The sequence below is a fragment of the Bradysia coprophila genome, unplaced genomic scaffold (genome assembly GCF_014529535.1).
Source record: "Bradysia coprophila strain Holo2 unplaced genomic scaffold, BU_Bcop_v1 contig_476, whole genome shotgun sequence".
Lineage (NCBI taxonomy): Eukaryota > Metazoa > Arthropoda > Insecta > Diptera > Sciaridae > Bradysia > Bradysia coprophila.
This window is the reverse complement of record NW_023503727.1, coordinates 1,275,765-1,299,792: the sequence shown is the minus strand read 5'-3', so window position 1 is coordinate 1,299,792 and position 24,028 is coordinate 1,275,765. Positions and strand designations below refer to the sequence as shown.

The 24,028-nt window shown below is 37.4% G+C and overlaps 3 protein-coding genes across 5 annotated transcripts in view; all 3 read right to left on the bottom strand.

Annotated features, from left to right (window-relative positions):
- Nucleotides 1–7,395: 7,395 nt before the first annotated feature.
- On the bottom strand, nucleotides 7,396–12,634 carry LOC119082628 (1,5-anhydro-D-fructose reductase-like). 2 transcript variants are annotated; one of them, XM_037192193.1, is made up of 6 exons: nucleotides 12,477–12,634; nucleotides 12,277–12,381; nucleotides 10,172–10,175; nucleotides 8,313–8,482; nucleotides 7,706–8,257; nucleotides 7,396–7,638 (listed from the first exon to the last, which is right to left on the bottom strand). In XM_037192193.1, the coding sequence occupies exons 1-6, from the start codon at nucleotides 12,507–12,509 to the stop codon at nucleotides 7,450–7,452; spliced, it is 1,053 nt and encodes a 350-aa protein (XP_037048088.1). In that variant the 5' UTR covers nucleotides 12,510–12,634; the 3' UTR covers nucleotides 7,396–7,449. The 2 variants fall into 2 exon arrangements, with proteins under 2 accessions (XP_037048088.1, XP_037048087.1); XM_037192192.1 differs by lacking the exon at nucleotides 10,172–10,175 and having other exon boundaries at nucleotides 8,313–8,480; nucleotides 12,271–12,381.
- Nucleotides 12,635–19,156: 6,522 nt separating this feature from the next.
- The window catches only part of LOC119082631 (1,5-anhydro-D-fructose reductase-like), a 27,504-nt gene continuing 22,632 nt past the window's right edge, over nucleotides 19,157–24,028 (bottom strand). Inside the window, exons 4-6 of the mRNA XM_037192197.1 lie at nucleotides 23,440–23,991; nucleotides 23,182–23,373; nucleotides 19,157–19,205 (exon numbers count right to left, since the gene is read on the bottom strand). Coding sequence (XP_037048092.1) covers nucleotides 23,182–23,373; nucleotides 23,440–23,991 — 744 coding nt within the window. The 3' untranslated portion in view covers nucleotides 19,157–19,205. The remainder of the gene's footprint in view (nucleotides 19,206–23,181; nucleotides 23,374–23,439; nucleotides 23,992–24,028) is intronic.
- The window catches only part of LOC119082625 (1,5-anhydro-D-fructose reductase-like), a 53,981-nt gene continuing 49,111 nt past the window's right edge, over nucleotides 19,159–24,028 (bottom strand). The window contains exons 1-5 of one of the 2 annotated variants that reach the window (XM_037192190.1): nucleotides 21,202–21,261; nucleotides 20,995–21,105; nucleotides 20,070–20,237; nucleotides 19,465–20,016; nucleotides 19,159–19,398 (exon numbers count right to left, since the gene is read on the bottom strand). In XM_037192190.1, the coding sequence (XP_037048085.1) occupies nucleotides 19,207–19,398; nucleotides 19,465–20,016; nucleotides 20,070–20,237; nucleotides 20,995–21,105; nucleotides 21,202–21,234 (1,056 nt within the window). In that variant the 5' untranslated portion in view covers nucleotides 21,235–21,261 and the 3' untranslated portion in view covers nucleotides 19,159–19,206. Of the gene's footprint in view, nucleotides 19,399–19,464; nucleotides 20,017–20,069; nucleotides 20,238–20,994; nucleotides 21,106–21,201; nucleotides 21,262–24,028 lie in introns of those variants that run through there. The other variant, XM_037192189.1, reaches the window with a different exon arrangement.

Below are 24,028 nucleotides of genomic sequence, written 5' to 3'. Positions count from 1 at the left end.
GCTTAACGTGACTTCCGAACAAGCCAATAACAACTGCATGTAGTCTGGACCATCGGCTTAGTGTTACTTCCGAACAACGCCTCGAAGTAGTAAATGATCTCCGAGGAAAGTTAGGTACTTAATTGATATCTCGCCTAAATTTAGGCTAGATATATGTACACAAATTCATCGTATTTTTGTTATACGTCGTCATACAAGACATTCAGTGTTAGGGTTCCCATTTTTCAATTTTGAAAAAGAAGACATTTCGGCATCAAAACAGAGGACAAAAAGAGGACGCCTTGACATTCTAAAAAGAGGCCGAAAAGTGAATTTCTGACACGGAATTACAGCAACTGTACATGCTCTTTGTGCAACTATTGTGTAATTTACACCAGTTCATGCTAAAAACAAAAAATTCTGTGTTCAATATGCATTGAAATCTTCCTGATATTCTTTTGGATTCCTTCTCAGTGATAACATCCACTCCATATTACCTGAATACAGACTTCGTTTTACCTTATCCTTGCGTGATCTTTGGTATCTCACACAACGCTACGCTGTTCTTGTAAAATGACTAACTTTTATTTTAATGTATGAAAAAATGAGGTGGTAAAGAATGCGAGCGGAGCGAGCGATTTTTTTTTTTTGTGATGAAGATTTTGTTGTTTAATCGTTCAGAGATTCTCTAACAGAGAAGATTATTAGTTAAATCAGCGCAGCGGAAATTTTTCGTTCTTCAGGTATGAGCCGCATCAAAACTTAAATAAGAAGAAGAGCTGAAAAAAAGAGGACAAAGACGACGTCTTCTTCAAAAAATTGATGTTCTTAGAATTTTTGTAAAAAAGATGAACGAGATGAAAAAAGAGGACATGCCCTCAAAAAAAAGGACGAATGGGAACCCTATATCAGTGTGCACATCGCTACAGTCACCAAATACAATGTAACTACCCAAATTATGAAGCTTGAGTGAACTGTAGGACGATACCAATGTGATATAATCGCTAGAAAAATTCCATGTGGAATTGTCTGAAACATGGGAATCGAAACGGGATCACTTTAGTTGAAGACAAGTACGTAAACCACTGAGCCATAAAATATCATATTTTATCGAAAATCCGGCCGAGAACATTTCACCTTTTTGGCATCGGGAAGAAATTTTAGGCCATAGATGTATTGCCATCTGCATCCATAAAACCATCAAGAGGCGTAGTCACTTGCTATCGACAACGAATACGAAAATAACCCGTTTATTTTCACCCAATGCATTACCTTTTACAGCAAAATGTATGTGTTACAACAAACGAAGTAAAAGATTTTCTATCAAACACTAAGATTTGTCTCAAAGAACTTCAAAAGTAGCAGATTATTCCATAACATTTGTCGTTTTTCTCAATACTTCCGAGAAACATAACTACATCAACGCTGTGAATGTATTGAGTTCAATATTCGATATACGAGCATTGCACTTCATCTAAATTTGAACTGAATACACTGGAGGATAAAAATGCAATGACAATCGAGTGCTAATGCGATAAGTCTGTTAGTAAATAAATTCCATCAGTAAGTACAAATTGAAATTAAATTTGTTCTCCTCAAGCAATTTTCCTAGGGGTTGCTCCGTCATCACTATGACAATCATTGCGGATGAGCTACATTCGCATAGAGGGATTCTTTTGAAAAACAGTCTACCGAAATCGGACACATTTTCCATTTCAATTTGTGACAAGAAAAGCATTCGGGACCAAAACCACTTTCGAAATTTTTTCGAAACTATGGCCATTGGCCAGTGGGAGATGAGCAGAAACCGAAGATATGAGCTCTTCTTATTAAAATTTCTCCAGGTACACGAATCGTGCAGTATCGTGTTGGGTGTCATTAGAAAGGTAATTTCATGCTCCTTGGGGACAAAGAGGGTCTTGTGGGGGTTTAAAAGTATATTAGCGAATTATCAACACTTCTATTTGCCTCGAAAGTACAAACATACAATCACGTTTCTAGTGACGATCCGCACGACCATGTACGTTTTGTTTACCTGATGAAATTTTTATAAGAAAAATGGTTTTGGCGTCTGGGCTAGGGTCTAATACCCTTCTGGCCGCATAAAAAAAATTCCACTGGAAAATGCGTTTGATTTCGGGAGGCTGCTTTTCAAAAGTATCCCTTCAACGTATGTGACAACCTTTCACCAAGCTCACTCCAAATAATTGTTTGTGATTGCTTTAGACGTTCAACGACAGCGAAATATCAAAGGATTCCAGAAAATTAAATTTGAAACTCCAAACAAAAAGGAATCTCACAATATGCATCATCATCATCACGTTGAATAAAAACCTGATCTAAATTTCTTATTTCCCTAATCACACATTCAATACCTTCCACGACGCCGACACATGGTGCATGAATAACAACACACACAACATCAACAAACTTTCTTCTTTGAACGTTTTATTATATCTCCTTATACCCATGAAAAGTCTTGAGAAAATAAATGATTCCCTCGCTTGTGTAGCATACGCGGTCGTAAACTAATTGACGTAGACACATAATTTTCCTTTATATCACTTGATTGTATTAATTGTACTGAATATTTGATCAATTAAATTTCGTTCCCTAAAATAGAGTCAAAACAACGGAAAAAAGACAGATGTTTCACTCCCTCCAACATGTTTACGCAGTGATGTGAATGCCGATCAAAATATTGGTTAGGCAATCAAAATGTTCGTTCGAAGTTTTTCTATTTTTTTCGCATTTGCGGAGAGAGAGGGAGAGAGAGAAAGATGATAATTAAAATTATTAATTCATAATACTCACGGTAAATATCAATTTAATCCACTCTAGATGACTCTGTGGGGATGGGATGTGCACATACGTAAACAATAATTCGGTTTAACTTCTTCAATAATTCACTTCACGTTGACTTCACACAGCTATGAGAACTACACTATTATTAAGTCATTAGAACTTTAAAACGAAAATGTCGTAACCAGTTGGGTGGATACGATGACTTCTACAAGACGAGTCACTATTATCCTCCACTGTGTTACGAGATCTTCTTTTTGTAGTCCGAACTTCAAAACATTTTCGTTACAATCGCCTAGGACTTCGGACATGTGGGGGTGAAATACATTTTTTTTTCGTCCCAGATCACATCACACACAAAATTCAAGTCCAAGTTCTAAGTGAATGAAAAATGATGACAACGTACACAATGCGGCGAAAAGTTTTCCCGAAAAGTTTCGCTTTAAAACTAAAATGAAAGTCATTAAATGATATGGCAATGCATTGCTGGTACAGCAGCTATAACTCTATCAAAATACATTCCGTCGTCTTCGTACGGGGAGAACCGTAATATATTCAAACATATATCTTCTAAATTACCCTCAAACCCCGCACGGTTCAACCGAATGAATATAGAATCGAATAAAAACTGCAAAAATAAGAGGGAAATCAAATTATTCTCACAAAGATGTTTTTATAACAACATTCCGTTACTAGTCCGCTTAGAGAAAGTTCTTTGTGTTTTGTAGGAAGATTTTTGGATGTAGGCACTTGTCGACAAAAAAAAAACTTTTTCTTTTTTGCGTTTCACGACGATAACTTTACAATCGCAAGGTGGAGAATATCAAACACTGCAAGCACAATATCGTAATTAAGATTATTACATCTGATATACATCATCTACACCACAACACTACCGCCTTCACGGTCTTCTCAAAATTGAACCACAGAAAGTATGTGAAACACGTGAAACGTGAGAAAAATATCTTACCCTTCTGTGAACAACAACGGCCGATGTTAAACTAATTTTCAGCTGATGGTGTGTATGTTGATGTTTTCCTACTTTCCGTTTTAGTCACTAGTTCGTACGATAGAAACAGAGTGCATGACATGCGCCACTTCCGCTTTTTTTTCCCTACAAATACTCTCTATGCTCTGAAAAGGGAAAATGTGAGATTGGTTTGAACGTAATGACAAAATTGTTTATTTGCCGTACACGCACATAGTATATGTGTGCACGTTCCGGAGAGCGAGTGAATATTATTTTGGGGCTGACTGGGGATACATTGTTTGGATATATACACAATTCGTGTTTGTTCATTTTTTTTTGCCGATATTTTGGTTCACCTAATGGTATACGTAGGGAGTGCCAGTGTTGAACGGTAGATTGTTTTGTTATATTTTATCCAACTATCGCGGTAAAAGTTAAGTATAACAAAGAATCCACTTGAAATTTGATACGATTTTTGTTTTACTGCGGGTTCATTTTTGGGCGAACACAAACAAATGAACGGACAATATTTTCAACTGTTATTTAAATTTAAAATTTAACATGCTGCAGCAGATGGTAGCGATGATAGTGGTAGATTATAACCAGCATTTTGAATATGAATGAACAATCACATAATTTTGAATCAAATTGCATTTGATTCAGGATAACTTACATTCAAAGAATGGGAATGGTGGGAAAATAACTTAGCGAAATATTGCGTGCTTTGTCATTTACTTTCTTACGTAAAGACACGGCAGAGTAAAGTTAACCAGTTGATATAACGATCTTTTTAACGTTGCGGCCTTAGCAACGGACAACTCGTACATACCTAAATCTCGATGGTGTTAGGACCATCGAGAGTAAGAAAAGACAAACACAATAGCAACGCCAACAGAAACAGACAGCCAGAGTCAACAGGGTAAAGAGGGAAGATTGATGTACACAACATCAAAAGAAACTGTTTCGGCCTCAGATTACAATAGTGGCCCTAGGTCAGCGTGGTCTGACCATCATCAGTTGCTTTTTATTGTACCTTTTAGCAAGACAGTACATATTAACGCATTCGAACATGTAAGGCGTTATAAAGGTAGTTTTGACTGGTCAGTCATGCATAAATCTGATTGATAGGAATGAAGACTAGAGAGCAATAAAGCAGACAAGACAGCAATGGGAGACACATTCAAATCAACAAAACATCGACCTCACTCATATCAGCCCATTTTGCCTGCCCACATAGCATCCATAAATCTTACCTTGAGAATTCTTGACTCTGACAACACTCAACGAACGGAACAGTGTGAGGCTCCGCGCAGATGCAGTACAAAATTCAAATGAGCAAATTCCTAACCGTTTTACACCGAACGAGCTTCCGGGAGGCTTTCAGCAGACCAGTCCTTCAAACATCAAGTCATTCAATAAAGGGCAAAATTCGAACGAGAGAATTCCTTTTCCTTACTTTTAACCACACGTTACCACGGCAAAAAAAACGTTGGAAATGTAAATGAAACGGCAAAAGATAGGTAATGTCGATACCGATCCAGGAAAAAAAAGTTGTTTATTAAAATCGGGTGTATGGCCCGTGAGTTAGGGCCCTAGAAGTGAAGGGCTACTCGGCCCTAAGTGTATTAGTATTTTGCATATAACTCGAGTAAATTTCATCCTTTTTTCGTGATTTTTGTTTCATTTGAAAGGTAATTGAATACCGAATAGAATGTGATGAGAAAAACGTTTGAAATTTGGGTCCTTGGACTGAGGCCGCTCCTCGGTCCTAAGTGTATTTTGCATATAAATCGAGTAAATCTCATCCAATTTTGCTAATTTTTGTCTTATATGAAAGGTAATTTAATACCGAATAGAATGTGGTGAGAAAAATGTTTGAAAATTAGGTCCTTGGACTGAGGCCGCTCCTCGGCCCTAAGTGTATTTTGCATATAACTCGAGTAAATTTGATCCGATTTTCCTAATTTTTGTTTCATTTGAAAAGTAATCGAACGAGGAATAGAATGTTGTTGAAAAAAAAATTAAATTTGGGTCCTTGGACTAAGACCGCTACTCGGCCCTAAGTGTATTTTGCATATAACTCGAGTAAATTTCATCCGTTTTTCCTAATTTTTGTTTCATTTAAAAGGTAATTGAACACCAAATAGAATGTTGTTGGAAAAAAAAATAAATTTGGGTCCTTGGACTAAGCCCGCTACTCGGCCCTAAGTGTATTTTGCATATATCTCGAGTAAATTTCGTCCGATTTTCCTAATTTTTGTTTCATTTGGAAGGTAATCGAAGGCCGAATATAATGATGTTGAAAAAAAATTAAATTTGGGTCGTTGGACTAAGGCCGCTACTAGGGCCCTATGTGTATTTCACATATAACTCGAGTAAATTTCATTCGTTTTTCGTAATTTTTGTTTGATTTGGAAGGTAATCGAAGGCCGAATAGAATGTTGTTGAAAAAAAATTAAATTTGGGTCCTTGGACTAAGGCCGCTACTAGGGCCCTACGTGTATTTCACATATAACTCGAGTAAATTTCATCCGTTTTTCGTAATTTTTGTTTCATTTGGAAGGTAATCAAAGGCCGAATAGAATGTAGTTGAAAAAAATTTTAAATTTGGGTCCTCGGACTGAGGCCGATACTAGGGTCCTATGTGTATTTTACATATAACTCGAGCAAATTTCATCCGATTTTCCTATTTTTTGTTTCATTTAGAAGGCCGAATATAATGCTGCTGAAAAAAAATTAAATTTGGGTCGTTGGACTAAGGCCGTAACTAGGCCTTAGGCCTCTCAATAAATTAAAATTTTAGGTCAACTTGAAATTTGTGTTACATTTGAAAGGAACGTCGTACGGAGCTTCGTAATTGCGCTATGCGCAATTTGTAAGATGTACACATTTCATAATAATTAGACTTCAACTAGGGTGACAGACGCACTAGGGTCACGTGCGCAATAGATGTACGGGTTCGTACGGGGCTCAGTCGCAGCAAACGCTCCGACTGTTCTGACGGCTCGTTTAGTTACAAAAGCTTGCTTTATTCTGTTCACACTAACCTACCCGTTCTTAGGGTAGATTTGCTGCCTAATGCTACTCTTAGTACTAGTTTAATTCTGCCGTGGTAAAGATCATTCACGGTGTGCCTGAACAATTTTTTATTGCGAAGTAGTTGCATATGTCATTTCTCCTCAACTCTGGTAACTGTGGTTATTACAGCAACATTTTTGTTCAGTCACGGCAGAGTAAAATAAACCAGGCAGGAGCGGTTCATTTTCGAAACGTCAAATAAGGGATAAATGACAAAAATTGAAAAATTTTATTCGAAAAAAAAAATATTTCACTACTAGATTATTCAGGTCCCTAGTCAAACAAGCGCTCCTGCCTGGTTAACTTTACTCTGTCGTGGCTCAGTTGATGGAAGTAAAAGATTTTGTATGGATCTGAAACAACTAATGGTGTTGGGGTGTTGGGGAAATCACAGCCCTGTCCTAATAATCGCTTTGCAGCTAGATTTTTCGTTCAATTTTCACTTACAAAATTTAGACTTTTTGCTATGTGTTACACTTTGTAACGGTGGTAAAAGCCTCGCCAAAAGCGTCAATAGAATAAAATTGTTGGTAGTTAGGAGCCAATATTTCTCGTATATTCTTCAATTGTTCTTAAGACTCGGTGTATTTCGGTGTATTTCATTTTTATTACAAAGAAACTTAAAACTCAATGTTAAATGGGTAATTTTTGTCATGAACGGGTTCGTCGATGGCCAACAGACGATTGTTGGTGAGGCCGTCAATAAATTCCATTTCCATTTGGCTCAATTCAAAATCGAAAATGTCAATGTTACTCCTGATCCGTTCCTTGTGCGTCGATTTCGGAATAACGACGGCTCCATTTTGATACTAAAAAATTATCGAAAAATTTAAATAGTTTCTCGTATGATAATTCGACTGTCCATTGAATTCATACCGTATACCGTAGGACAACTTGATTCGGCGATTTTTTATGAGCTGCTGCAATCTCAGCTATATCTGGATCATTTAGTGCTAAATAATCATTGTAATTCCAATGCGGTCGACCCAGCGGTGAATGCGCTGTTACTGTGATATTACGTGCAGCACAAAATTTAATCAATTTATGCTGATTGAAATTTGGATGGCATTCCACTTGATTCACAACTGGCTTTATCGTTGCCACAGACAATAGACGGTCGATCTGTTGACTGTTGAAATTCGATATACCAAGGCTGCGGATTTTACCGTTTTCCATTAGCTTTTCCATGGCACGCCACGTATCCAAATAGTCAATTTCGGCTGCAACATACGTTCCATTATGAAAAAATGGAGACAGTTCCACATCCTCAATATCTGTGGGTGGTGTGTCTGAACGGTCTTTGTTGATTTTCGCATATGCCATCGGCCAATGCAGTAGATAGAGATCGATGTAAGTCAGATTCAAATTATCGAACGATTTCTGAAAGGCGAGTGGAACGTCGGCTGGATCGTGAAATGTGTTCCATAACTGGAAACGAATTGTGTTTCAACAAAATACTCGAAACTACCAATAGCATAAATACCTTTGTCGTGATGAACATATCTTCCCGCTCGATCACTCCTTCATCAATTTTTGCACGTACCCCATTGCCAACTTCTTTTTCATTTTCGTACCTATACGCTGAGTCTATGTGACGATATCCAGCATCAATGGCATCTTTAACAGCTTGCTCGCAGTAATTTTCTTTAGCCTAAATCGGTAAAGACGAAAGACGAATTCACTTCTAACTATTAACGCATTATGTTGGGTTAATCTGTGGACAGTGACGATAAAGTAAACGAACTCTGGTCCGTGTGCTCTTAGCTCTTATATGCGGCAGAACTATGTTAAAACGGATGAGATCAAAAATTGTGTACTGTTGGAAATAGGAAGTGAAAGATTGACGACTATAGTGATCTAAACTGGTACCACAAATGTGACTACAAAAATTGAAAGTGTGCACGGTAACTCAATCTTTTAGAGCATCGCCTTGAAAAGGTGAAGATGATGTTGAAACCAGTACTGGATTAACCTGTGGGCTAAATAGGCTAAGTCCAAGTACGCTGAGAAACTAACCCCAGTACGCTGAGAAATAGAATAACGAGCGCCGGTAAATACCTGCTTTCCGTTCAAAATGCAAAATTTTGTATCTCGCTCCGCTTGTGATTATATGTATATTTGACCAAGATAAGATTTCCAACAATCCAGTGTTAGTCCAGCCCCTTGTGTCAATCCGCTCGCTTTAAGTTTTTCGAATTTTTTCTTTACATTATGTGATTGAGCATGAAAAACTATGGAACTATTTTTTTTTTTGAAAATGGAAAATCGCTTTTCCGGCCGGAAAAGCGGTTTATATGAAAAAATTAAAAGTCAAATATCTACCGAACGCGATAACTTTTTTGAAAAATTCTTTTTTTCCTTGAAAGCCTGATTCAATACCAACATTTCGTGGAACAACTTTTTTTTCTGTAAAATAAAATGGCGTCGATATAGGAATCTTCCCAAAAAATGACCCGGAAAATTTATAAACTTTGAGTTCACCTCACACCGTCAATTCGAAACTGATTTCTAAAAATGAGGGTTCTTTAGAAAGCTAGAGTCAGTACCTTTCGAATGCTGCCCGGCGGGCTTCACGCCGTTTCCTGGATATCGAGATATAAGTCAGGATTTCCACGGTTCCTAGAACTGATATTTTCCAACATTCTTTGGTATTTATTTCTGAGCAAAATAGTGACGCATAATTAATTTTTGCTGATAAGTTTTGAAGAATAGCCTGTCCACATCGTTTTGGAATTGAATCCTAGTCACAAAACTAGCTCAGGATGTTGTGGATGCCATTCGATACCCAAATTTGTATAACTCGTCAAAGTAAACCCTATTTATGCACTAAACTACTTTCGATTCGACAATTTAACACCAGAAGTGTTTTAAATGGTGATAACTAACTGCACCATATACATTCCATTTGTCTTAAGCACCTTCCTGATGTTCCACTGTCTTTTCAACTCTAGAACCTAAAGATTTCTCGCATTTTTATCGAATTTTTTTTATGTTTTTCTGGATTTATGTCATTATTGAGGTAATGAGGGGTCAGTTCCTATCAACTGATCATTCCTTATGGGTCCTCCAACTTCTAGGTTCTAGAAATCTTAGAAGTCTGAAATTATACCAGTATCCTGTGTTATCCTGAGTTATTAAAAGGTGATCGAAAACTTTATGTTTTTGGAAATCAGCGATAGGTGTATCAGTTGCCTCAAAAAATATAAAATACAGATAAAACTAGAAGTAATACTAAAGACTTCAGATTTCTAGAACCCGCCGGGCAGCATTCGAAAGGTACTGACTCTAGCTTTCTAAAGAACCCTCATTTATTGAAATCAGTTTCGAATTGACGGTGTGAGGTGAACTCAAAGTTTATGAATTTTCCGGGTCATTTTTTGGGAAGATTCCTATATCGACGCCATTTTATTTTACAGAAAAAAAAGTTGTTCCACGAAATGCTGGTATTGAATCAGGCTTTCAAGGAAAAAAAGAATTTTTCAAAAAAGTTATCGCGTTCGGTAGATATTTGACTTTTATTTTTTTCATATAAACCGCTTTTCCGGCCGGAAAAGCGATTTTCCATTTTCCAGAAAAAAAATTAGTTCCATAGTTTTTCATGCTGAATCACATGAGATAAAGAAAAAATTCGAAAAACTTAAAGCGAGCGAGACGACTTTTTCTGACACAAGGGGCTGGACTAGGTGTGCTTAAATTGATAACCTTCCCTGACTACAACACTACTCGTGAAATGCACATGCTACTTTCTTGTTCTACAGTATCTAGACCGTGACTGGTGGATAATAGTTTCAGCAATACAACACCCTCTCTAGCAAACGAACTACTTTTATTAATAGGTTTCTTCCATCGTACAGAGGGATTCTTTTGAGAAACAGCCTACCGAAATCGGACGCATTTTCTATTGGAATTTTTTATATGTGCCTAGAAAGGACTTCGACCCTAGTGGCCAAAACCACTTTCAAAAAAATTCTTCGAAGTTTGTGTGGCTGGTCAAAGGTGAGCAAAAACCGAAAAATTGCAATTTTCTTACAAAAATTGCTCCAGTTACACGAGCCGTACAGGGTCGTGTGGGGTGTCATTAGAAAGGTAATCACATGTACTATTGAGCCGAATAGGGTCTTGTTGGGTTTAAAATTCATCCACACTGAAATATGTGCAGCTAAAGTTTTTAACCGAAGACGTACACTGTTCTTACTGAAATTTCTCGAGGTACACAAAATGTACATGGTCGTGTGGGGTATCATTTGAAAGGTAATTTTATGAGCTTTTGAGCCAAATAGAGTTTTATGTGGTTTGGATACATATGCGATGAAAAAGAAGTTGAAATGTTTAAGTGTCCATATTTCATCATAGATGCATCCAAACCACATTAGTCTCTATTTGGCTCAAAAGCACATAAAATTACCTTTCAAATGATACCCCACACGACCATGTACATTTTGTGTACCTCGAGAAATTTCAGTAAGAACAGTGTACGTCTTCGGTTAAAAACTTTAGCTGCACATATTTCAGTGTGGATGAATTTTAAACCCAACAAGACCCTATTCGGCTCAATAGTACATGTGATTACCTTTCTAATGCCACCCCACACGACCCTGTACGGCTCGTGTAACTGGAGCAATTTTTGTAAGAAAATTGCAATTTTTCGGTTTTTGCTCACCTTTGACCAGCCACACAAACTTCGAAGAATTTTTTTGAAAGTGGTTTTGGCCACTAGGGTCGAAGTCCTTTCTAGGCACATATAAAAAATTCCAATAGAAAATGCGTCCGATTTCGGTAGGCTGTTTTTCAAAAGAATCCCTCACAGTAAAAACGAATTTTCACAGGACGAAAACAGCCGACCGTCATCCACAGAAGCAAACATAACCGCAACTTAAACAAATTCGTTCGTTAAAACTTCAAAGTGAGGTTGTATTGGCTTCTCTGTGGATGACGGTTGACATTTTGAACGGCCTTGGAAGAAACCTATATAGTAAAATCATAAAAAGCATAAGGTGTGAATTTGACACAGAGAGCTGAGAGTTTGGTTGCTAGAGAGAGTATTGGTTTCAGCTTATTTTAAAGAACAAACGTCATGTCAATGAGAGCAGCATTTTCATAATTGGACTAAGCAAAACAAGAATTTTTTAAACAAGTTTTTTTATACGTGTGGGTAAGACGTACGTACGTACATTATGCACCAGCTCGGAGAGGGAGTTTGGGTATATCTTTGCATCGACACATAAAACATGATATGCACCTATTGCCCAACCATTTATTTTGACGAGTTGGAGTATGATCCGCTCCTTCGGCTTAGGATCACAATCACCAAATCGTCAAAGTAAACATTTGGACACCGGTGCAGAATCTACTATTCTCAATCGTAGTCAGTACTTTCTTTATTCGATTGTAACACTTATATCATACAAAGAGCAAGTAAATTTTCACAATCTGCTACTTACCGCTGCTGTACCCAATCCAATTGCAGGTATTTCGTAGCCGTTACTCAACCGTATAGTCGGTATTGCTTTTGGATTTGATTCGATCTTGAAGAGTGTCACAGCACCGACACACTAATAACAAATGAAAACAATGAATTTGGCGACGATGATATTGTAAAGAGTTCATCCTCGAAATATTTTGAATTTTCTCGTATAATAATACGTACTAGCAACAGCATAACCAAATTGAGAGAAAACATCTTTGTTCAAATTCTGAACAAAATTGCAGACTTTTTACAGATGATCTCGCGAAGATTCTTGATTGTGTTTGTGCACTGGTCGAACTGAAACTGAATTACTGGTTCTGGTTTGTTACATTAATGTTACATCGTAGGTTAAAAATAATGTGAGAAACTGGAATCTTAGGAAAGTATAAGTAATAGGAGATGAGTATGTGTATAAAAGATGCGTATAAACGTTAACCCGTACAACCACCTCAATCTAGTGCAATTTAAAATAATAAGGCAATTCCTTACGTTTTCGTACCCGAGTATAAAACAAAGTAAACATTTTTGACAGAACTGGAATGTATCGATGAACGGTTCAGTAATTTGATAGTAATTACCACCAAAGTGCTGCCGAAAAATCTGTAAAGCTGATGTCTGTTAAGCTAAAGACAGTGATCTGGAAAAAAAAATATTTTATTGGGATAACTGTAAGCCCGAACGTTGACAACACGAACGACAACGATTGCATCCACAGAGATGAACATAACCTAAACGTCAACAAATTTCTTTGTAAACGTTTCGTTAATCTGAAAGTTGATGTTAAATTGCCTTCTGAGGATGAAATTTGACATTTCGACATGACCTTGGAACAAACCTATGACATGAAAGCACGACTTCGATTGTCAACAGACAAATGACAACAGATGACGTTACTGCCGCCTCACCATGCTATCATTTTTCTGATTGTCAATGATTGATTGTCTGATTGTTCCAAGGCCATATGAATTTTCAAGTTACTGTCAAATTTCATCCTTAGAGACATAATTTCATCACTGTTTATACGAAAACTGATCTCTGAGGATGAAATCATGTTCGTTCGACCAGTAGAAATTCGTGTTTACAGTTACTTGGATCAAACCTATTGACAACAGCCTGTTTCAAGGTTACTTGAGCTGTCATCCACAGTGCCATAACCAAACGAGCCATCAGAACAGTCGGAGCGTTTGCTGCGACTGAGCCCCGTACAAACCCGTATATCTATTGCGTACGTGACCCTAGTGCGTCTGTCACCCTACTTTGACCGTAAGCCTATTGCGCCGGTTAATGTAGTTAAAGTAAAATTATTATGTAATGTGTACATCTTAGAAATTGCGCATAGCGCAATTACGAAGCCCCGTACGACGTTCCTTTCAAATAAAACAAAAATTTCAAATAGCCCTAAAATTTTAATTTATTGAGTATAAATACACATAGGGCCCTAGTACCGGCCTTAGTCCGAGGATCCAAATTTAATTTTTTTTTTCAACTACATTCTATTCGGTGTTCGATTATCTTTCAAATGAAACAAAAATTACGAAAAACGGATGAAATTTACTCGAGTTATATGTAAAATACACATAGGGACCTAGTAGCGGCCTTAGTCCAAGGACCCAAATTTAATTTTTTTTTTCAACAACATTCTATTCGGTGTTCGATTATCTTTCAAATGAAGCAAAAATTACGAAAAACGGATGAAATTTACTCGAGTTGTATGTAAAATACGCATAGGGCCCTAGTAGCGGCCTTAGTCCGAGGACCCAAATTTTTTTTTTTCAACAACATTCTATTCGGCTTTTGATTACCTTCCAAATGAAACAAAAATTACGAAAAACGGATGAAATTTGCTCGAGTTATATGTAAAATACACATAGGGCCCTAAAAGCGGCCTTAGTCCAAGGACCCAAATTTAATTTTTTTTTCAACTACATTCTATTCGGCCTTTGATTACCTTCCAAATGAAACAAAAAATACGAAAACGGATGAAATTTGCTCGAGTTATATGTAAAATACACATAGGGCCCTAGTAGCGGCCTTAGTCCAAGGACCCAAATTTAATTTTTTTTTCAACAACATTCTATTCGGCGTTCGATTACCTTCCAAATGACACAAAAATTACGAAAAACGAATGAAATTTACTCGAGTTCTATGTAAAATACACATAGGGCACTAGTAGCTTTTCACTTCTAAGGCCCTAACTCACGGTCCACTCATCCGATTTTAAAAAACTTTTTTTTCCTGGATTAGTATTGACAATACCTATCATTTGCCGTGTCACTTACATTTCCATCGTTTATTTTGCCATAAATATCACCAAAAGACCTTAAATCACTTAGGTGGCCCTAACTCACGAAGGGCCGACCCGAATATGCCCATCTTCGAACTTAGCCTCACTATTTTGACTATCTTTCAGGGAAATTTTTTTTTTTGAAATCGGATTTGATTTACTCAAGATATCGACGTGACGGACAGACGGACAGACGGCCCAAATTTTTATTGCGGATTCGTCATCTATAAACATAGGCAAACACTTTGCCCTTACCGTCTGCTTCGAATTCCATCAATTACACACGGCATCGTAATCCTATAAGCCCCTTCGTACTTCGTACGGGGCTAAAAAATCATGAAATTCGGTCAAAATTTACTCGAGATATTGACAAAATACTCCACGTTCACTGTACGGCCGAGTAGCCAGATAAGAGCTCATTCCAAGAGACCTAGCTCACGCTCCGGAGAACATAATTTCATAAAAAAATTTTCCCTGATTGGTACGGTCAATACCTATCTAATAAAGCTAAAACAGACGAAATATGTTCAAATGTGGCCGACCTACAAGCAAAAACTGCTTGCCGCCCTGTGCCTGTTTCACACCAAGGGGTCTAACTCACGAGTCGGTCATCCAATTTTCATAAACTTTTTTTTTGTCGATCGGTATTGTAAATACCTTATATTTGACGTATCACTTACAAGTTTAACGTTTAAATGTCCGGAGATATCTTCGAAAAACCGTAAAGCACTTATTGGGCCACAGCTCGGGAGGGGTCGATCCAAAATCACTCATCTTCGAACTTAGACTGTCTTTTGACATTACCAAACGGGAAAAAAAAGAATTTTCAAAATCGGATGCGTTTTACTCAAGTTATCGTGCAGACAGACAGACGGACAGACAGACGGACATTTTTTTTCCGCGGATTTGGCATCTCTAGACAACCACAATAGGTTTCCCCTTACTCAGGGAGTCCAATTCGACGTGTTACAAACGTATGCGTAAACCTATAAGACCCCAGTACTTCGTACGGGTCTAAAGATGTGTATTAAACGTTAACCCGCACAACCACCTCAAACTAGTGCAATTTAAAATAATAAGGCAATTCCTTATCCCAGTTTACGTTTTCGTACCCGCGAGTATAAAAAACATAAAGTAAAAATTTTTGACAGAACTGGAATGTATCGATGAATGGTTCAGTAATTTGATAGCAATTACCACCAAAGTGTTGCCGAATCGTGATTTTATTGATGAAATCTGTAAAGCTGATAGATCAAGTCCGAGTAACTGTAAATCCGAACACTGACAGCTGCACTGTCATCCATAGAGAACCCTAACCTCAACTCGGTGAAGAAAATTAAAACTATTGTGATGCCGTTAAATTTTATGTTGTTCCCGGATCTACAAAGACGTTTAATTTAATAGATTTCCAATGTATAACTTGTGAAATTATGATCGTTTGTTATATGTCGTAAGTGTAAAAGCTCATTCTTTTACAAGAAAACCATGAAAACCATTAAAACATTTGTTTCTATTTTCAAACATGAGCAAAGTACCTGCTCAATTTCACTGCGCATACGTTGAGGCTATGGTTCTCTGTGGATGATTTTTGACATTTCGAATAACCTTGGACTTCATCTATGTCTGTGAAGCTAAAGACAGTGATCTGAAAAAAAAATCTTCACCTAGCGCTATTCAATGACAACTAAAAATATTGAACGTCAAACACGTGCTCCGATGCAATACGTTTGTTCCAAATAACTGTAAACCCGAACCGTTGACAACACGATCTTTGTAAATTTTTCGTTAAATTTTTTGTCAATTTGTCACTGTTTATATGAAAACCGATATCTGTGGATGAAATCATGTTCGTTCGGCCAGTGAAAATTCGTGCGTACAGTTACTTGAAACAAACCTATTGATAACAGCCTGTTCCAAGGTTATTTGCTGTCAAAACGTCATACACAGTGCCATGTTATGCCTCTGTGGATGCTCTCGTTCGTTTTCGGCTTGTCAAAAATCGTTTTTACCGTACGATGGAACAAACCTATTTACAAATACGAATAATTATTTACAGCTCAGTTCAGAGACATCAGCTTGACGGATTTACTGTCAAAATTTTATACTCGAGGATAAAAACGTAAACTCGGTAATTGCCTTAATATTGAAAGCATAACCAAAACTCGTTTTACCTCATTCTTTGACTCTTAGAACCGTGTTCTTAGTGGTAATATTCCTCCCATCAAACAAGTAAATCTACTCTATGAATAACTGTTATGATACAAGAAGGAATGGCTTTGGACGCATCGTACACTGTCCGTTTTAGAAAATGAATATTATAACTTGAAGTTACACCTAAACAGCGATCCATCCTCGTAATCGTATTAAAGCAGTTTTTCGTTCAATTTTCTTTTACAAAATTTAGTCTCTTCTCTTTCACGTTGATATGTGTCACACTTTGTTAGCCCCGTACGAAGTACAAAGGGGCTTATAGGATTACGATGCCGTGTGTAATTGATGGAATTCGAAGCAGACGGTAAGGGCAAAGTGTTTGCCTATGTTCATAGATGACGAATCCGCAATAAAAATTTTGTCTGTCCGTCTGTCCGTCTGTCTGTCCGTCTGTCTGTCCGTCACGTCGATATCTTGAGTAAATCAAATCCGATTTCCCTGAAAGATAGTCGAAATAGTGAGGCTAAGTTCGAAGATGGGCATATTTTGGTGATATTTACGGCAAAACAAACGATGGAAATGTAAATGACACGGAAAATGATAGGTATTGTCAATACCAATCCAGGAAAAAAGTTTTTTTTTTTTAATTCGGGTGAGTGGACCGTGAGTTAGGGCCTTAGAAGTGAAATGCTACTAGTGCCCTATGTGTATTTTACATATAACTCGAGTAAATTTCATCCGTCTTTCGTAATTTTTGTTTGATTTGGAAGGTAATCAAAGGCCGAATAGAATGTTGTTGAAAAAAATTTAATTTGGGTCCTCGGACTAAGGCCGCTACTAGGGCCCTATGTGTATTTTACATACAACTCGAGTAAATTTCATCCGTTTGTCGTAATTTTTGTTTCATTTGGAAGGTAATCAAAGGCCGAATAGATTGTTGTTGAAAAAAAATTTAATTTGGGTCCTCGGACTAAGGCCGCTACTAGGGCCCTATGTGTATTTTACATACAACTCGAGTAAATTTCATCCGTTTGTCGTAATTTTTGTTTCATTTGGAAGGTAATCAAAGGCCGAATAGATTGTTGTTGAAAAAAAATTTAATTTGGGTCCTCGGACTAAGGCCGCTACTAGGGCCCTATGTGTATTTTACATACAACTCGAGTAAATTTCATCCGTTTGTCGTAATTTTTGTTTGATTTAGAAGGTAATGGAAGGCCGAATAGAATGTTTTTGAAAAAAAATGGGTCCTTGGACTAAGCCGCTACTAGGGCCCTATGTGTATTTTACATATAACTCCAGCAAATTTCATCCGTTTGTCGTAATTTTTGTTTGATTTAGAAGGTAATGGAAGGCCGAATAGAATGTTGTTGAAAAAAATTTAATTTGGGTCCTCGGACTAAGGCCGCTACTAGGGCCCTATGTGTATTTTACATACAACTCGAGTAAATTTCATCCGTTTGTCGTAATTTTTGTTTCATTTGGAAGGTAATCAAAGGCCGAATAGATTGTTGTTGAAAAAAAATTTAATTTGGGTCCTCGGACTAAGGCCGCTACTAGGGCCCTATGTGTATTTTACATACAACTCGAGTAAATTTCATCCGTTTGTCGTAATTTTTGTTTCATTTGGAAGGTAATCAAAGGCCGAATAGATTGTTGTTGAAAAAAAATTTAATTTGGGTCCTCGGACTAAGGCCGCTACTAGGGCCCTATGTGTATTTTACATACAACTCGAGTAAATTTCATCCGTTTGTCGTAATTTTTGTTTCATTTGGAAGGTAATCAAAGGCCGAATAGATTGTTGTTGAAAAAAAATTTAATTTGGGTCCTCGGACTAAGGCCGCTACTAGGGCCCTATGTGTATTTTACATACAACTCGAGTAAATTTCATCCGTTTGTCGTAATTTTTGTTTGATTTAGAAGGTAATGGAAGGCCGAATAGAATGTTTTTGAAAAAAAATGGGTCCTTGGACTAAGCCGCTACTAGGGCCCTATGTGTATTTTACATATAACTCGAGCAAATTTCATCCGTTTGTCGTAATTTTTGTTTCATTTGGAAGGTAATAAAAGGACGAATAGAATGTAGTTGAAAAAAAATTAAATTTGGGTCCTCGGACTAAGGCCGGTACTAGGGCCCTATGTGTATTTATACTCAATAAATTAAAATTTTAGGGCTATTTGAAATTTTTGTTTCATTTGAAAGGAACGTCGTACGGGGCTTCGTAATTGCGCTATGCGCAATTTGTAAGATGTACACATTCCATAATAATTTTACTTTAACTACATTAACCGGCGCAATAGGCTTACGGTCAAAGTAGGGTGACAGACGCACTAGGGTCACGTACGCAATAGATATACGGGTTTGTACGGGGCTCAGTCGCAGCAAACGCTCCGACTGTTCTGATGGCTCGTTTAATAAGAATCCAACATTTCTTTAAGACTCGGTGTGTATTTCAACAATTTTCATTACAAAGAAACTTAAAATTCAATGCCAAATGGATAGTTTTCGTCATGAATGGTATGGTTGAAGGCCACTAACCGACTGTTGGTGTTGAGGCCGTCAATAAATTCCATTTCCATTTGGCTCAATTCAAAATCGAAAATGTCAATGTTACTCCTGATCCGGTCCTTGTGCGTCGATTTCGGAATAACGACGGCTCCATTTTGATACTGAAAAATATCGAAGAATTTCAATACTTTCTCGTATGCCAATTGGACTGTCCATTGAATTCATACCGTATACCGAAGGACAACTTGACTCGGCAATTTGTTGTGCGCTGCTGCAATCTCGGCTATTTTCGGATCATTAATTGCTAAATTAACTGCATCACTGTTATGCGGTTGACCCAGCGGTGAATACGCTGTTACTGTGATATTACGTGCAGCACAAAATTTAATCAATTTATGCTGATTGAAATTTGGATGGCATTCCACTTGATTCACAACTGGCTTTATCGTTGCCACAGACAATAAACGGTCGATCTGTTGACTGTTGAAGTTCGATATACCAATGCTGCGGATTTTACCATTTTCCATTAGCTTTTCCATGGCACGCCATGTATCCAAATAGTCGATTTCGGCCGCAGCATACGTTCCATTATCAAAAAATGGACGAATGACCACATCCTCAATATCTGTTGGTGGTGTGTTCGAACCGTCTTTGTTGATTTTCCCATAAGCCACAGGCCAATGCAGTAGATAGAGATCGATGTAAGTCAGATTCAAATTATCGAACGATTTCTGAAAGGCGCGTGGAACGTCGGCTGGGTCGTGAAATGTGTTCCATAACTGGAAACGAATTATGTTTCAACAAAATATTCGAAACTACCAAAAGCATATACCTTCGTCGTGATGAACATATCTTCCCGCTCGATCACTCCTTCATCAATTTTTGCACGAACCCCATTACCAACTTCTTTTTCATTACCGTATGAATACGCTGAGTCTATGTGACGATATCCAGCATCAATTGCATCTTTAACAGCTTGCTCGCAGTCATTTTCTCTAGCCTAAATCGGTAAAGACGAATTCACTAACTAATTAACGCATTATGTTTAGCTTATCTGTTATCGATAGTGACGATAAAGTAAACGAATTCTGGTCCGTGTGCTCCTAGCTCTTATATGCGGCAGAACTATGTTAAAACGGATGAGATCAAAAATTGTGTACTGTTGGAAATAGGAAGTGAAAGATTGACGACTATAGTGATCTATAGTGATATCACTGGTGATCGTGGTACAACAAATGTGACTACAAAAATTGAAATGGAAAGGGTGTACGGTAACTCAATATTTTAGAGAATCGCTTTGGACAGGTGAAGATGTCGTTGAAACCAGTACTTGATTAACCTTAGACGTAACAGTTATAGACTGGCATTTCATTCAAAAATTTTGTTCGAGCGCTGAAGCAAAAGTAAATACGAAATGTATCAATGGTGTTAGTGAGTACCATAAATTTATGGCACCAGAAAATAAGCGACAACGTTGATTGGTATGGAATATTTTTCAAATTTTGCTTGACGTTCGATCGACGTATCAATGAGTTTTTGCATTGTGTGTGTTTTACGTACGTAATAGCGGTTTTCTTTAGCTTCAGTTTTACGTCTCCGTATTTAGTCTAAGGGATTAACCTATGGGCTAAGCCCAAGTATGCTGAGAAATATTTTCACGAACGCTGCTTTCCGTTAAAAATCCAAAATTAAGTACAAAACACATATTTACTATAGCACACAAAGAGCAAGTAAGATTTTCACGATCAGCTACTTACCCTTGATGTACCCAATCCAATTGCTGGTATTTCGTAACCATTACTCAACCGTATAGTCGGTGGTGCCTTTGTATTTGATTCGATATTGAAAAGTGTCACAGCACTGACACACTAATAATAAATAAAAACAATGAATTTGACGACGATGATATTAAAGAGTTCATCCTCGAAATATGTATTTTGGATTTTCTCGTATATAATACGTACTAGCAACAGCATAACCAAATTGAGAGAAAACATCTTTGTTCAAATTCTTGACTCTTGATTGACACTAGTCGAACTGAAACTGAATTACTGGTTCTGGTTTGTTATATTAATGTTGCATCAAAGAGTTGAATAGTTTTTTAAAAAAATGTGAGAATAGGAGACCAGTAGGTGTATAAGATAAGATTTAAACCCGCACAACCATATAAACCATTTTAGTGCATTTTAAAATAAAAAGGCAATTCCCGATCCCAGTTTACGTTTTCGTGCTCGAGTATAAAATTTTGACAGAACTGGATCGTATCGATGAACGGTTCAGTAATTTGATAGTAATTACCACGAAAGTGCCAGATCTTGATTTTATTGATGAAATCCGTAAAACCGATTAGATGTATTTGAAGCTAAAGACAGTGAGCTATAAAAAAATTCTTCACCTATACGTAGCGCTATCGAATGACAACTAAAAACATTTAACGTCCAACACGTGCTCCGGTTCAATGACATAAAAGCACATCTTCGATTGTCAACAGACAAATGATAACAGATGGCGTTGCTGCCGCCTCACCATCTGCTATCATTTCTCTGATTGTCAATAACAATAGGCCTGTTCCAAGGTTATTATTTGAGGTGTCGGTCATCCACAGAGCCATAAACAAAATATTATTGTCGACGAATTGTTCGAAAAAGCGTTGAGGCTATGTGAATGCTTTCGTTCGTTTTCGGCTTGTCAAAAATCGTTTTACCTTGCGATGAAACAAACCTAGCATGATCTCGTTTAAAAATTCGTTTGGAACTCGTTCAGGAAATGCATCAAGCGTTGCAGTTTCAAATGTAAATTTTCTTCTTCTTCTTCTTTTACAGCTGTGTATTCGTTATCTATATTTGAACAAATTTCAAGTACAGATACATTCAGCTCCAAATGTTGAAAGTTCGTAGTTTGGTAAAAATTATTTTCGAGTGAGTTCACGCAATTTGACGTGACATTTTTATTTTTAAAGCAAACTTATTCGCCGATCCAAAATAGGTACGTGGCCATAATTCGGAAGAACTTACGTTGTTGCATGACCCTGACCCAATGCATGTACGTTTGCCAAAAATGATGATTTCCCGAAGCGTAAGGTGCCAGTAACTGCAGCCCTGATTTAAAATTGTTACATACGTCAGAAAAATTGAAATAGACGCGAAGAAAAGTGGAATTATAGAGAATTTTTGTGTTAGTATACTTCAATCAAAATTGAAGCTCAACGAAAGTCGTGCCGCGGTAGGTTCATGGTGTCATGGATAGTAGAGGTCACTACCTACCCAACGACCTTCGAAGTCTATCGTTGTAACTTTTTGAAAACACTCTGCAAAAGGTGGAATTTTTTCCCCCTAAAATAGCTACTGCACCGCATACACGAAAAATTTCGAAATGTTTTAAAGGCCAGCTTATGCGGCGTCAACACCTCTACCAATGACCATAATTTCAGATAAATGCGTTACAAGTTGTTGGTGATATGCAACAAAAACTATTTTGGTCACCCTCGCGCAGTACATTTTTTCATGATTTCTGGCGTGAAAACATAATTATTTCGAGGATTTTTTATTTGTTGCAAATGACTCAGGAGGATCACCTGAATCGATTACTGTGTACCCGCCGAAAATCGCTGATGGCTTGTTTTTAAGTTGTTCGAAGTTTTGGCGAATTGACTCTTAAGATCGAATTTAGAGCTCCGATCTGAAAAGTTAATCAAACATTCGCTAAGTTTTAGGATTCATTTATTGTGCTCTTTTAACGTTACAGTCAATTCTAATTCTCAAAATAGAAAATCTACAAAACTATCTATCTCTAGTATCATTTCGTCTTTTTTATTGAAATAAATTGACCATAAAGGTAATGGCGTCAGTAATTGAGCTCTCTAAGCACAAAGAAAGAACGAAATTTCATTTGTGTCGCACAGGCGGAAAGTAAGTATACGATGTATACGCGTTAGAGATAGAAACTTAAAATTCAATGCCAAATGGGTAGTTTTCGTCACGAATGGTATGGTTGAAGGCCACTAACCGACTGTTGGTGTTTAGGCCGTCAATAAATTCCATTTCCACTTGGCTCAATTCAAAATCGAAAATGTCAATGTTACTCCTGATTCGGTCCTTATGCGTCGATTTCGGAATAACGACGGCTCCATTTTGATACTGAAAATTATCGAAGAATTTCAATAGTTTCTCGGGTGCCAATTCGACTGTGCATTGAATTCATACCGTATACCGAAGGACAACTTGATTCGGCAATTTGTTGTGCGCTGCTGCAATCTCGGCTATTTTCGGATCATTAATTGCTAAACTAACTGCATCACTGTTATTCGGTTGACCCAGCGGTGAATACGCTGTTACTGTGATATTACGTGCAGCACAAAATTTAATCAATTTATGCTGATTGAAATTTGGATGGCATTCCACTTGATTCACAACTGGCTTTATCGTTGCCACAGACAATAAACGGTCGATCTGTTGACTGTTGAAGTTCGATATACCAATGCTGCGGATTTTACCGCTTTCCATTAGCTTTTCCATGGCACGCCACGTATCCAAATAGTCGATTTCAGCTGCAGCATACGTTCCATTATCAAAAAATGGACGAATGACCACATCCTCAATATCTGTTGGTGGTGTGTTCGAACGGTCTTTGTTGATTTTCCCATAAGCCATCGGCCAATGCAGTAGATAGAGATCGATGTAAGTCAGATTCAAATTATCGAACGATTTCTGAAAGGCGAGTGGAACGTCGGCTGGGTCGTGAAATGTGTTCCATAACTGGAAACGAATTGTGTTTCAACAAAATATTCGAAAC

Coding starts and splice junctions, on each gene's coding strand:
- LOC119082628 (XM_037192192.1), bottom strand. CDS start 12,509: ATGTTTTCTCTCAATTTGGTTATGCTGTTGCTA. Junction 12,382..12,476: donor ATTTGGTTATGCTGTTGCTA/GTACGTATTATT, acceptor ATTTGTTATTAG/TGTGTCGGTGCTGTGACACT. Junction 7,639..7,705: donor AAGTTGTCCTACGGTATACG/GTATGAATTCAA, acceptor ATAATTTTTTAG/TATCAAAATGGAGCCGTCGT.